Source organism: Orycteropus afer, unplaced genomic scaffold (assembly GCF_000298275.1).
Source record: "Orycteropus afer afer isolate SDZICR_OR568_19922 unplaced genomic scaffold, OryAfe1.0 scaffold00013, whole genome shotgun sequence".
NCBI classification, from domain to species: domain Eukaryota; kingdom Metazoa; phylum Chordata; class Mammalia; order Tubulidentata; family Orycteropodidae; genus Orycteropus; species Orycteropus afer.
The window spans coordinates 5,529,945-5,543,699 of record NW_006921600.1 but is presented as its reverse complement, the minus strand read 5'-3'; the positions used below and the strand labels follow the sequence as shown (position 1 = coordinate 5,543,699).

At 36.0% G+C, this 13,755-nt stretch overlaps 1 protein-coding gene and 1 pseudogene across 1 annotated transcript in view; both read left to right on the top strand.

The window, feature by feature from the left end:
• KCTD3 (potassium channel tetramerization domain containing 3) overlaps positions 1-13,755 on the top strand; it is a 111,914-nt gene that overhangs the window by 23,858 nt on the left and 74,301 nt on the right. The window contains exons 2-6 of the mRNA XM_007952556.2: positions 1,287-1,340; positions 2,425-2,470; positions 5,783-5,856; positions 8,863-8,921; positions 9,196-9,276. Coding sequence (XP_007950747.1) covers positions 1,287-1,340; positions 2,425-2,470; positions 5,783-5,856; positions 8,863-8,921; positions 9,196-9,276 — 314 coding nt within the window. The remainder of the gene's footprint in view (positions 1-1,286; positions 1,341-2,424; positions 2,471-5,782; positions 5,857-8,862; positions 8,922-9,195; positions 9,277-13,755) is intronic.
• Positions 10,047-10,694, top strand: LOC103207889 (annotated as a pseudogene).

Here is a 13,755-nt window from a genome sequence, read left to right as displayed (position 1 = left end):
GGCTTCCAATTTTCCTAGATTCATACTTCATACATTCCATGTTCTGATGATTAATGGATGTCTGCAGCTGTTTCTCCATAATTTGAGTGGTGCCACATCAGCAAATGGAGGTCTCGAAAGCTTTACCTTATCCATATGAGGAAGGCTGGGTTTACTCAGATGTTGCAGCTCTTTCCCAGTCCTATTTTGAGAGCCTCCTAACCTAACCAGACTACTGATAAGGTTACGCGGTAATGTATCAGACAGTTTTTCTTTGCTGTTCATAAGGTTTTCCCTGGCCAATTCTTTGAGAAGTGGACGGCCTCTTCCTTCTTCCTAGTCTGTCTCAATCTGTAAACTGGGCTGATACCTGTGCACCATGTGGATCCCTCTGGGTTTGAAACACCAGTGGCTCAGCCTCAAAACTCACATCAACACCTCACCATGGTAGGACAAACTGAAAGACAAGTTTGTTCCCCTGTTGGAAACCTCTTCTACCACCCTTACCTAGGTCCCTGTGGTGGGCTGGGACTTAGATTATTGGATACTGGACATGAGGAGATTGATCCATCTGGGATAAAGTAAGTTACCAAAATGGTAATGAACATGTATTGTTTCGGCTTATGCAGAAGTATTGTTTTATTAGACAAGGGAAAGATATGGTAGTTCTTGATTATATGACATATTCCAGATACAGCACACTGTGACCTGTTTGTTTTTTTTCTTTAAGTACTGTATGCAGTGTTGTAGTACATAATTGGTTGATGTTAACACTCTGAGATGTTTGCTGGTAGATATTTATATGTAATTATTTCCACCTCCCAAATATAGATAAAGATCTTATTTATAAAGATATTGATAATAAAAGCCAGCAGTAATGAAAACAATGAAAAAGAAATATTCACCTTATAGCAGAACTGACTTATCACAGTGTTCATAAGGGAACTCTTTAAGTCAGGGACTACTTGTGCTTGTTGAAGAGATGAATTGTCACTTGAAGATAATTAGTGTGATGGACTAATTGTTGAGTCTCAGCAGATTGGCATGAGGTAAAATAGTGTTTTAGGAAGTAGGAAGCATTATATGGCAGTGGTTTGTTTGATTTTATTGAAAGCTTCTTGAATAATCTTAACTGAGTTGAAAATAACGAAATTAAAAATATTAGTCATAAATATAATTGATAAATGTAGCTGGTATAGAGATAACTGTGTAACAGCTTTGAAGTCATTAGCCAGCATATTAAAGCAAGTTAAATTGAAATTTCAAACCTTGTCCTCAATTATAATACCAAATAATTTTAATTGCAGATTCAGTACCTCAAGACAAACTCTTATGTGGATTCCAGATTCTTTTTTTTCCAGGTATTTCATATAATTTATTAGTGTATCATTTTATACATACTGGAGTATATGCAAGAATAGTAAAAAATTTTGTTGACAGTTAATGTATAAAACCAGAAAAAGCAAACCCACTGCCATCAAATCTATTCCAACTTACAGTGACCCCTGTTGGATTTCCAAGGCTGTAAATCTTTACAGAAGTCTATTGCCTTATCTTCCTCCTGCAGAGCAGCTGATGGGTTTAAACTGCTGACCTTATGGTTAGCAGCCAAATGTCTTATCCACTATGCCACAGAGCTCTTTATATATACAAAAACAAACAAACAAACAAACTCACTGCCATCAAGTCGATTCCGACTCATAGCAGCCCCCTTTGGGTTTCCCAGGCAGTAAATCTTTGCGGAAGTAGATTACCCAGTCTTCCTTCGTGGAGTGACTGGTGGGGTTGAACCCCCAGCCTTCTGGTTAGTAGTCAAATGCCCTAGGCACTACACCACCAGAGCTCCTTCTTTATATATATATATGTGTATAAAAATAATAATGTTAGCTGTTTTAAAGTACAGGCATACCTTGTAGATATTGTGGGTTTGGTTCCAGAGCACTGCAATAAAGCCAATAATTGCAATAAAGTGAGTCACATGGACTTTTTGGTTTCACAGTGAATATAAAAGTTATGTTTACATTATACTGTAGTCTATTAAGTGTGCAATAGCATTATGAAATATTGTGAGAATTACCAAAATATTACAGAGAATCATGAAGTAGGCACATGCTGTTGGAAAAATGGCACTGATAGACTTGCTCAATGCAGGGTTGCCACAGATCATCAATTGGTAAAAAATGCAGTATCTGCAAGTGGCATTCAAGCAAAGTGCAATAAAATGAGACATGCCTGTAGTTTTTTTTGTTTTGTTTTTACTTTGATATTTTGTTGTTGTTAGGTGCCGTCAAGTCGGCTCCCATTCATACCGACTCAATGGCAGTGAGTGACTTTGATATAAGGTGACTTATTTATTGTGGTCTTTGAGATTTGATAAAGATTTAGGGAATTTATTCATACTCAGTTTTTGAAAACTAACTCTTGAATATTGTTAATGGCTTCTAGTTTGCTGAGTGGAAGAATTTCAACACTTCGAGATGAAACTGGTGCTGTAAGTAGAATAATGTTGCTACTTATTTCTGTTTTAGATCACATGCTTATAATGCTTCATCCTTATTATATTGTGACTTTAAAAAGATGGGAAAGCTGATATTTTAATAACCATTAAATGAAAGTGGCATATATGTACTTACAGTTTTTTTTTTTAAATTTCTTATCATGTAGAATGTTTCTATGAAAATCAAAGCACAGAACCCTAAATAGGGTATACTGCATACAGCAATTTAAGTATTCATATTAGAGAGATTGTAGGATCAGAGCGTACATTGACAATAGAGGAAATAATAGTACTTTAAGCCAATAATGGAAACTTTAATGATAAATATTGTTCTTGTTTGGTCCTGTTAAGTCACTTTCAACTCATGCCAATTCCGTGTGACAGAGTAGAAGTGCCCCATATGGTTTTCTAGGTTGTAATCTTTACAGAGGGAGCTCTGGTAGCATAGTGCCTAAGGCACTTGACTGTTAACCAGAAGCCTGGCGGTTCAAACCCACCAGCCACTCCTTGGAAGGAAGGTTGGGCAATCTACTTCCGTAGTGATACTGCCTCAGAAAGCCAAGGAGGGGTCGCTATGAGTTGGATCCGACTCGAGGGCAAATGACAGCAACAACACAATCTTTACAGGAAGGAGACTTGGTGGTGCAAAGGTTAAGTGTCGAGCTAACTGAAAGGTCAGTTGGTTCAAACCCACCAGCTACTCCACAGGGGAAAAGACCTGTCAATCTGCTCCTGTAAAGATTACAGCCTAAGAAACACTATGGGGCAGTTCTACTCAGTCCCATAGGGTTGCTATGAGTCAAAACAGACTTGATGTCACACACCACCACCAGTCTTTCAGGGGAGCAGATTGACAGGTCTTTCTCGATGGGAAACATCCTATCTGCCAATGTTTTGATTAGCAGCCAAGCTTTTATCCCTCGCACCACCAAGGCTCCTTTAACAATAAATGTTGTTGTTGTTATGTACCATCGAGTCAGACCCAACTCATAGTGACCCCTGCTTGGGTTTCCGAGGTAGTATCACTACGGAAGTGGATTGCGCCATCTTCCGAGGAGTGGCTGGTAGGTTTGAACTGCCAGCGTTCTTGTTAGCAGTCAAGTGCCTTAGGCACTATGCTACCAGAGCTCCCTTAACAATAAATAGATGGATGTAAATGCTAATTTTTTAAAATAATGAGTTAGAATGGTTAAGTGTTATAAACTGATGAAGTTTTACAATTTTTGAGTTATGAGAATAACCTTATAAATTTATGATACTATGGTAGAGTATGGGAATTAAAAAACTGTGAAGTTTAACTGTAAAAGAAGTATTGGTTCATGCATTTAAATAAAACTTGCATGGCAACAAATAAAGTAAATGACTAGTGATAGTGGCAGCTCACAAAAATGGTAAGGCTTTCTGTTTGAGGTCAACTATGTGATCAGTGGTGTTTTTGCTCTGGTGAAATTTGTAGATGAACTAAAGTAGCAGAAACAGGTATGTCTACATGAGATTGTCAAAAAGGCATCAATAATAAGATGTGATAAATTTGTGGTGTTTCTTCAACTCTGATTGGGTCTACTAAAAACAAAAGCAAGAATTTATGACACTAGATGAACTATATTCATTGTATATACACAGTTAATAATAGAAAAAACAGGTTTTTTTGCTACCATTCATATGTCTAATCAACATATAAGCTTTTATTTTAATTTTATTTGTAATTGATTCAAAATAATGTTGCTAGAAGTTTTGGAAAAACTATCAGTTATGTGTTTTCACTAGAAATTACTCATTCCCCTAGACTACTAGGATCATTTTTATGGGAAAATCAGATTTCATTCATATCATTTTGACATCTAGTATTTTATTTTTAGTCAGATACATACCATATGTGACAGTTTTTATTGGCCTTTGCCAAAAGTAGTCTAGCTATGTTTGTGAATGTTACATGGATTGTTTAAAATATGTTGGTTTTCAAATAAACTATTATTTGATTGGAAAGAAAAATCAATGTATTTAATTGGTGGGGAAAGCTTATATGGTCACTGATTAGAATTCTTCAGCTTATTGGAAAAGTGAACCTTTATTTCCTTTAATTAAAAGATAATTAGAATACGTGTTTCTTTACAGTGTACTTTGTAATACTTGACTTGAGTTTCTCAACTTAGATTAAAGATAGCACTTTTAAAATAGCTTTAAAAAAAAAAAAAGTTACCATCGAGTTAATTCTGACTCTTGATAACCCATGTGTTTCAGAATACAAATGGGCTCCGTAGGGTTTTCAGTGACTGATTTTTCAAAAGTAGGTTATCAGCCTTTCTTCAGTGATGACTCTTGGTAAACTTGAACTTCCAACCCTTTGGTTAGCACCTGACCACATTAATCATTTGTACCACCCTGGGACTCCCTTTTAAATAGCAAGTACTTCTTTTCATTCCAAAACTTTTTTTTTTTTAGTGTTTTATTTTATCCTTATATATTCTGTAGTGTTATATTTGTTATTTTTAAAAATGTTTTTGTTGTCACCCCTCCCAAGCCCTTGGGGAAATTAAAGTAGTAGATATAAATATCTGTTAGGGTCATGATAAATAGTTTGCCCTTTTTGTGTTGTGAAAATAATACTCTCTTCCAGTTTTGACAGCAGGGTGCAGTGTTACTTTTTATTTTTACCCTGAGTATATTATAAGTGTTGTTGTTGTTGTTGTTGTTATGTGCCATCGAGTCGGACCCGACTCATAGCGCCCCCTCCTTGGGTTTCCGAGGCAGTATCACTACGGAAGTCGATTGCCCCATCTTCCTTCCAAGGAGTGGCTGGTGGGTTTGAACCGCCAGCCTTCTGGTTAGCAGTCAAGTGCTAAGTATGTTGTTTTAATGATTACATACAGATCTCAAATTATATAAGTCATAATCGCTGTCATCAGTAATTAAAGATTTAACAGTAGTAACAAAGTATTACACATAATATTTTTAAAGAATTTATTGGATCCTATGACATAATTCAAATAACACATTTCCCTCAGGTGACATTTTTAGATTACTGAAAATATCAATAAATGGGATAACCGACTTCCTAGATACTGTTTTTCTTACAAATTAAATTATTATCAATTTTTTTAATAATAGTTTTTCAGAGTAATTAAGACTTTATCACAGTAAATGCATATGATTATAAGCTTCATTCCAGTTTTAGAAACATCATAGAAGGGGAATCTAGAAAGTATAGTATTTAAATAATTTAGTCTTGTTCTCTATTTAGTGTTATAGATATCAAAGTTAGAAATTTGATTTTGACATGAAAATAAAACAGTTCTTCATTTACAGATATTTATTGATAGAGATCCAGCAGCATTTGCACCCATTTTAAATTTTCTTCGGACAAAAGAACTAGACTTAAGGTAAGAAATGCATCCTTTTAAAGTAAATTCTTACTGTTAGGTATGTGGTTTTTGGTATGTTTTATGAAGAAAAAGTTGTTTTTTCAACACCGGTTTTACTTACAAGTTTCCTCAACAAAACTTTCATAGATAAAGGCCCCCATAGTCTATCCTCTTGGAGTGTTCCACCAGCTTCCTAACAAGTTCATCTACTGTCATTCTGTACCCCTTCAGCTCATTCTTCACATGGTAGCCAGAATTGTGTTCTAAAAATAAAATCTGATCAGGTTGCTACTCTGCTTAAAAACTTTATCTGTTATGTTACTGAACTCATAGATATAAGAATTTCAGACTTTATCCTGTTTCTTAAGACTATATATTCTGGCCCCTGCTTAATTTCTCTGACTTTAATGTAATGCTCAGCCCTTTTAGTCTCAGTTTAAACTAACTTCCTCAATGATCTCTCCCATGTTCACCTAATACAGGTATTCATTGTTTCCTATACTGCCACTATTACCACATTCACTACATTATTAACTTTTTCAGTTGTTATTTTTGGGTGATGTTAAGTTGCTTCTGACTCATATCAAGTCCTGGTGGTGCAGTGGTAGCGTTTGACTGCCATCCCAAAGGATGGTGGTTTGAATCCACCTAGCATTACATGGGAGAAAGCCCTGTCGATCTGCTTCCATAAAGGTTATAGTCAAGAAAACTGTATAGGGCAGTTATACTTTGTCACATAAGGTCATTATGAGTTGAAGATTGACTCACTGGCACCTAACAACTACTTTTTTAGTAGTCTGTCTTCTCACCATGGAGCCCTAGTGGCATATAGGTTAAGTGCTCAGCTGCTAACTAAAATATTGGAGGTTTGAACCCACTAGTTGCTCTGAGGGAGAAAAAAAATGGCAACCTGCATCTGTAAAGATTGAAACAAAACAATAAGAACAACAAAAAAATCTGAGTTGATACTCATAAAGACCCTACAGGAGAGGGTAGAAATGCCCCATGGGGTTTTCTAAGGCCTGCAGTCTTCTTTCCAGAAGCAGACTACCTCCCTCATCTTTCTTCTGCAGAGTGCCTGGTGGGTTTGAACTGCAGATCTTTAAGCCAAGTGTTTAACCACTGCCAGCCTTGGAAACCCTGTGATACAGTTCCACTCTGTCCTATAGAGTTGCTATGAGTCGGAGTGTACTTTAGGGCAACAGGTTTGGTTTGTTGTTGTTGTTTTGTTTTTTAAATCTTCTTACAATATTTTAAACTCCAAAAGAGCAAGTACTGTTTGCTCTATGTCCCCATGGCCTGTTATTGTGCTTGCTGCATAGAACTGGTTCAGTACTGTTTCTTTTGCGTTTGTTTTGATAATTGCTGGATTATTTAAACTATTTCTTAAATTGACTATCTGAAAGTGTAATATTGTTTCCTACCAAACTAATTTTCTTATTGTTCTTTTATTTCATATATTCCTGATGAACTTTCATGTACTTTCTATTAATTATTTTTTAGATAAAACTTTAAAAACCTAGTTTATTTGAGCTGGTTTTTTAATATTATATAATTTTTGGCTTACCTTTACTAGCTTCTTGAGGGCAAAGATTTTTTGTCTGTTTTGTTCCCTGCTATGGTCTCAGTACTCAAAGAGTGCATGTAGTAGGTTTTCAACATTTTTGAGCCTATTATTGAATGAATGAAAGAATTTGTTGGGGTTTTTGGTTTGTTTTTTGGCCTGATATTAGGTGGAGGTAGGAACTATATTACAAACTACTTATTTCTTGGGTAAAATAATTTTGACCCATATCATTTGATTAAAGAAGTTTGAATTTACTTCTTGAAGGTCAGTGTCTTTGTGACTTATCCACAACTGGACCCATGAAAGGCAGGATTAGTTTAAATAACTGTGTTTACTGACTGCTTTTATTACAAATTGCTGTCTTATTTCACTTGAGGGGGGGCTTATGTTATTTATTTAAATTCTGAATGATACCTCTCTAAAGAATATGGGAAAAGTGTAAAAAAAAGAAAAAAAAAAAATCTGATCTGATCCTGATCACTAAACTCCTATGTTGCCCTTATATCACAGTTTATTGTAATAATCATATTTGTTTGTCTGTCCTCCCCAGGAGACTAGAACTAATCAAGAATGAATATTTGTGTCCTGATCCACCTTATAATTAGCCAGTACTGCTGTGCTGTTGACATAATGCTTTTGAAACAGAGTAAAAAAAATTTAACCAGTCTCATGTTAAACTAGTGAAAACCAATTCTACAAATATAAGCAATTTACTATTGCAATTTCATGTGTTTACTAAACCAAGGGAATATCTTTAAAGAAATCTAAAATGAATCGTTGGTATTTAAAATTCTTGTTCTTTCATTCTTTTTATTTTACCTTACATTCCTGTACTGCTGTGTAGTAGAATGTTCATCTGGGTAACATACAACATAGTCTTCCTAAAGATTTTTCCCCCCTGTTTTCTGTTTTATTTTGGTTTCTGATAGGAAGAGAACCATTTATCTGAATTTATTCATTCAGCAAATACTTAGTATAAAACTACTAGCACTGTGCTAGGGACTGTATGAAGTATACACAAATAAATCAAAGGTGGATTATGTTTGCAAGTAGCTTATATTATGATTAGGTTAAAATAAGTACAAAAATAATTGTAAAAATTCAAAAGCAATTCATGCCATAAAATAATTTCTACCCTCTTGTTTGCCTTATCAGATACTTCTTGATATTTTACTTACAGTGACCCCATAGAAGTTCTATTCTCTTACTTACATTTAATCTATAGATTAATGATTTTTAAATAATTTAGAAAACATTTTTGTTTGCGTGCAGTTTTTATTTAGACTTTCTCCAAATCATTAGGATATTAGAAATAAAGGATATGATGAAATAAAGAATGTTTTGAAGCTTTATGACTTTGTTCACATTAAGAACTTAGTACTTTTTCCTTTTGCTTCAGATGATAATCCATGTTGCCAGTGTTGGAGAATTTAAATCATTTGTTTGTTTCTTTGAAGGGGAGTGAGTATTAATGTTCTCAGGCATGAAGCAGAATTTTATGGAATTACTCCATTAGGTATGTGTTCTCCTGATATTTTCTGCTTATGATTTGATCTTTTGTGAACAAAACTCACCCAAATGAAATGTATTTTATAACAGCTCCTAATTTTTGATGGAATAGTTCAGCACTTAGTTTTTGTAGATTTTCATATTAAAAAGATGTCAAATCTGAGTTAACTTAAGTATTTTCCTTTTCTTTCCTTATCCTCTTTAACTAGAGAAAATAAAAATGGAGTACTGTTTTTCTGTTTGCATGTACTCTTGACAAGTTTGCTTTGAAATATTTTTAGTAAGAAGGCTTCTCCTATGTGAAGAATTGGAGCGTTCATCTTGTGGCAGTGTCCTGTTTCATGGTTACTTACCTCCACCAGGTATTTCTGTTTTGTTTTATTTAGTCTTTTTAAAAGTTTTATCATTAAGAAAATACAAATATAAGTAGAAAAAACTATTCCTTAGTATTTGAGTTTCTCTTTTACAAATCTAATAGTAATGACTGGAACTTTAATGTTAACAGAAATTAAATCGTATTATAGGGTCGCCGGGAGTCAGAATCGACTTGGTGGCAGTGGGTTTTATATATTAGAACAAAGAATTAGTTGGCAAACTTTTTCTGTGAAGAACTAGATAGATTTGTGGGCTACAAATTCTTTGTGTGGTCTACTCACTATATAAATGAATGGCTGTGGCTGTGTCCAGTACACTTTTTTCTTTTCCCCCACACAAACCGCTCTTAGGCTAGATTTGGTCATCGCCCATAACTTGTTTACTCCTTTGGTGAAACGTTGTTGTCAGATTCCCTTTTGTAGAGCTCCAGGAGTTTTACAGAGATGTGTCAGATATAGGACAAGGCCAGGTGAGGCTCATGTCATCTTGGCCCCTGCTTGAGTTAGAAGAGTTCTGTCTTTTCCTGTGTTATACTGTACTTCTGAACAAGATTTTATTGAAAAAAGAAAAAAATTTGAGTTGCAGCTCTCAGTACCCAACTACCCTGTCGTGGAATGTCATCATCTCATGTTCTGGCAGGAAAGGTTTGTGGGTGAGAAGAGGAAAAGCACCACCTCAGGGAGTTGCTGCCCGTACTCAAGATGGTGGCATTGGGTGGGCATGACTAGGGACTGGGTGGCACAGAGGCAGTAGGATCATGGCAGTGGCTGAGGAATGGAGACACGAGAGGTGAGAAGAGGAGGAAGAACAGTTGGTTCTGGTGGAATTTTCAGGAATTATTGATTCAGACTTTCAAAATGTGAAAACAAATGCAAAATTTTGGAAATTGGCACTGAGAGGCCTATTATGCAGGTGGACAACTATGTCTTTGCTGGAGAGTATAAAAACACTCTTGGGACCTGTGTTATATTTGAAGAAGATGTGAAAGAACATGTAGATGCAGAAGGCAATAATAAAACAGTGCTGAAATACAAATGCCACACAATGAAGAAGCTCAGCCTGACAAGTACTTTTCTGATGGAAAAGAAGGATGGAGAAGAAAACATAGGTGGTATGGAATGGATGCAAATCAAGGATAATGACTCCTCCAATAGACCTAACATGTAGCTTTCTACATGAAAATGAAGATAAAGAAGTTGTAGCTCCAGCTCCAGATAAACCTTTGGAGTTGAGGGAGCAAGAGATTCAAATGAAAGATAATCCAGACCTGAGTTATGAACAGGGGGAACCATTACTCTTGGACATAGAGGATTCTGGTTCTCTTGTTGAGATCCTTTCTTTTGAAACAGAAGGTTTTGTTTTTCTGGAAACTAAAGATGCTGGCTTAGAAGCCACTTCTAGATGAAAGATTTCACATAATATCTAATCATGAACTTTTTAGGTTTTGTATCAAATAATTGACGCTGTAGTTTTGAGTTGTTCATCTATTTTATTCCTTTTGTTGCTAGACACATGTCCAATTATAGCTTAACTTTTTATAGCAGAGTCATTCCAAGACCAGATATGAATTGAATTTAAAACCAAAAACTGGTCTAAATGAATCATAGAGACTCTCCTCTGATGAGTTCTTTAAATTTGGAGGTTTTACTAAGGTAAATATATTAGTTTTCAATTACAGGCATCAAATATTACCATAAACTTGTGTTAGCTGCCATCAAGTCAGCCCCTGACCCGGTGATACCATTCACAATGGGATCGGAACTGACTCTTGGGAAGCCAGCATAAAGACTCCATCCCCTGAAAACAAGTCTCATTTTGCCAGGCTTTTTTTCTTGCTCTATATCCTGCAAAGTTAAGTGAGCATAGTGCTAGATTGGGTCCAGTAAAGCTTATTTGCTCCTGTGAGTGCGACTGTCACCCCAAACCTGTGACTGCTGGTGTTGTTTAGGCAGAGAGAGCATTGCGACTGCCTACCTCTGGCCTTTTGTGTGGAAGATAAATAAACTCTAGTCACTCCGTTATAACCAAACTTAGGCCTAACTGATACATTATGCATTTTAGAAAACATAAAAGATATGGAAAAGCATAAAGAGGTTGAGTGAAAGTTTTCTTCTTTTTATTGTAATTTGAGTGGCAGTTTATGAGTGGATGATTCTTGAGATTTATAATCTTGCAAAAAAAAATTGATGTAGACTATAATATAGTTCATTCTTTTTGATAAAGTAGAGGGTTAGCAAGAAAAAGGAAGGCCCTCAACGAGATGGATTGACACAGTGGCTGCAAGGATGGGCTCCAGCAAAGCAAAGATTGTGAGGCTGGCACAGGACCAGGCAGTGTTCATTCTGTTGTACATAGGTCACACTGACTTGATGGCACCTAACATTAACAACAACATAATATAGTTCTACTCTATGTTGGAGAGGAAAATAAAAGCTTAACTTCTGAAGAGAACATGATATCTTTTAGCTCCCTTCATATTAATAAGAAATGTTTGGAATTTAGTAAAATTAAAATCTTATTTTTCAAATATGTATTATTTTGTGAATCTAAAACTTCATCTATGAATTTTTCTGCCATTAATCAACTAACTACCTTACTAACTTGAATGGCTTTCAAACTAATCTTAGAACCATAATTCCTATATAACTGTCATAATAAATACTACTTTTGACACTGAATGCACTGGATTGCTTTTGCCTACAAATAATTATATTCTACTTAAAAAGGATCATATTGTTAAGGTGCATCATGAAGAATTATTCTTCATAGTCATTAAAGAAATGTTTTGAAAATCCAACCGTTTTGTCATTATATACTCCATTGCTGGTCATAACAAATTTCCTGACAGGTATAGTCAGCATAGTTAAATTGTTGATGATATTATACTTTTCAACTCATATAGCAGCAATTTTTTAGAATCTACCGTTTTCAACAGCTTATGTGAAATTGATCAGGACTGCATAGTCTTATCTTCCAGAAATGTTTTCATTGATTCTGAAAATGGATTTGCCATCTCTTTTCTGTGATTTCCACCGTTATTTCCTCATGGAATAAATAAATTATTTTTATAATGTTGCCTAGCAATACATTTTGTATTAATAAAATAAAGAATGGTTATTTAAAAAAACAAAACAAAACAAAACCATCCCTTGCCAAATACAAGAAATTTGAACATACAGGAAAATTCAGATCTAAAGCACTTAAAATAGTGCATAGTACATAGCACACAGTATCTTTTACATAATTTTAAAGACTAACAGACTGAATGATTTAATTATTAGTTTTGGAATCTAGTCCAATGAATCTTCTAGATTCCTGTTCAGAAGAAGAATCAGCACAAAGCCAGTTCCTGTGAGGTGGAGATAAGACACAATTTTTCTGCTCTCCAACTTCTTCATCATTTCTGACACCAGTGGTCCTCTTACAGCACCCTCTACTTCTCTTCTTGGTTTGATAATTTATTGCAGTAGCCACACAGAACTCATAGACCATAGTTAACAGTTGTATGATTTATTAGGGTAGTAATAGGCACAAACTTAGGATCAACTTGGAAGTATCAGGAGCACCTCAGGATCATGACTCACTTACATAGGCCTTGGAAGGCTCCCCCAAGGCAGAGAATACATCCTTCTTTTCTTCAGTGCAGGACAGCTCTCTCACTCCTGTTAGCCAGCAAGCAGGCAAGCCCTTCTCTTGGCCTTGTCTGCTGCCTCTTGACTGTGTAGACCAGCTCTTCTTTAGCGTCCTTACTGCTAACTGACCCAAATCATAAGCCAATGTAGCAGCAGCTTTCTGCCATCTCCACTGACACTGCCACTGTACCCATTTTAGGCCTCTGGCAATATTCAGTGTACAGCCCTTGACCCCTATTATAGCTCTTTTAGGAGGTTCCTTGTCACCTCTTTCTCTGCTTCTCTCTTCTGGCCTTTCTCCTGGCCTCTAAAAAAATCTGTGGGATTGGCTGTGTATATAAGCAAACTCCATGACAGTTTTAAGGCATCGCCTTTTGAGCAGAACCACCAGTTGACCAATCCCTTTCGTGGATGACAAGTCACTCAACCTATTGGGTAGTTTTACGTACCACCGTTTGCATCATTAATCAACCAGTCCTGCATGGGGTGTAAAGTAGACAAATCACAGGGCATACTGCAGCTCAAGTCCAGACAAAAAGTATCAAACCATCAGGTTGTTTACAGCTTACCCAGGATATGTCAATCAACCTGGACAAAAGTAACAAATTCTCTGGGATAGAAAACAACCTGGGAAACCCTCCTACCTCTCTGCTCCTTCCCCAAGTTGCTTATGAACTGTTGTTGTTGTTAAGTGCCATCGAGTCATTTCCGACTCATAGCGACCCCATGCACAGCAGAACGAAACACTGCCCGATCCCACGCCAGCCCCACAATCCCTGCTATACTTGAGCCCATCATTGCAGCCACCGTGTCAGTCCATCTCGTTGAAGGCCT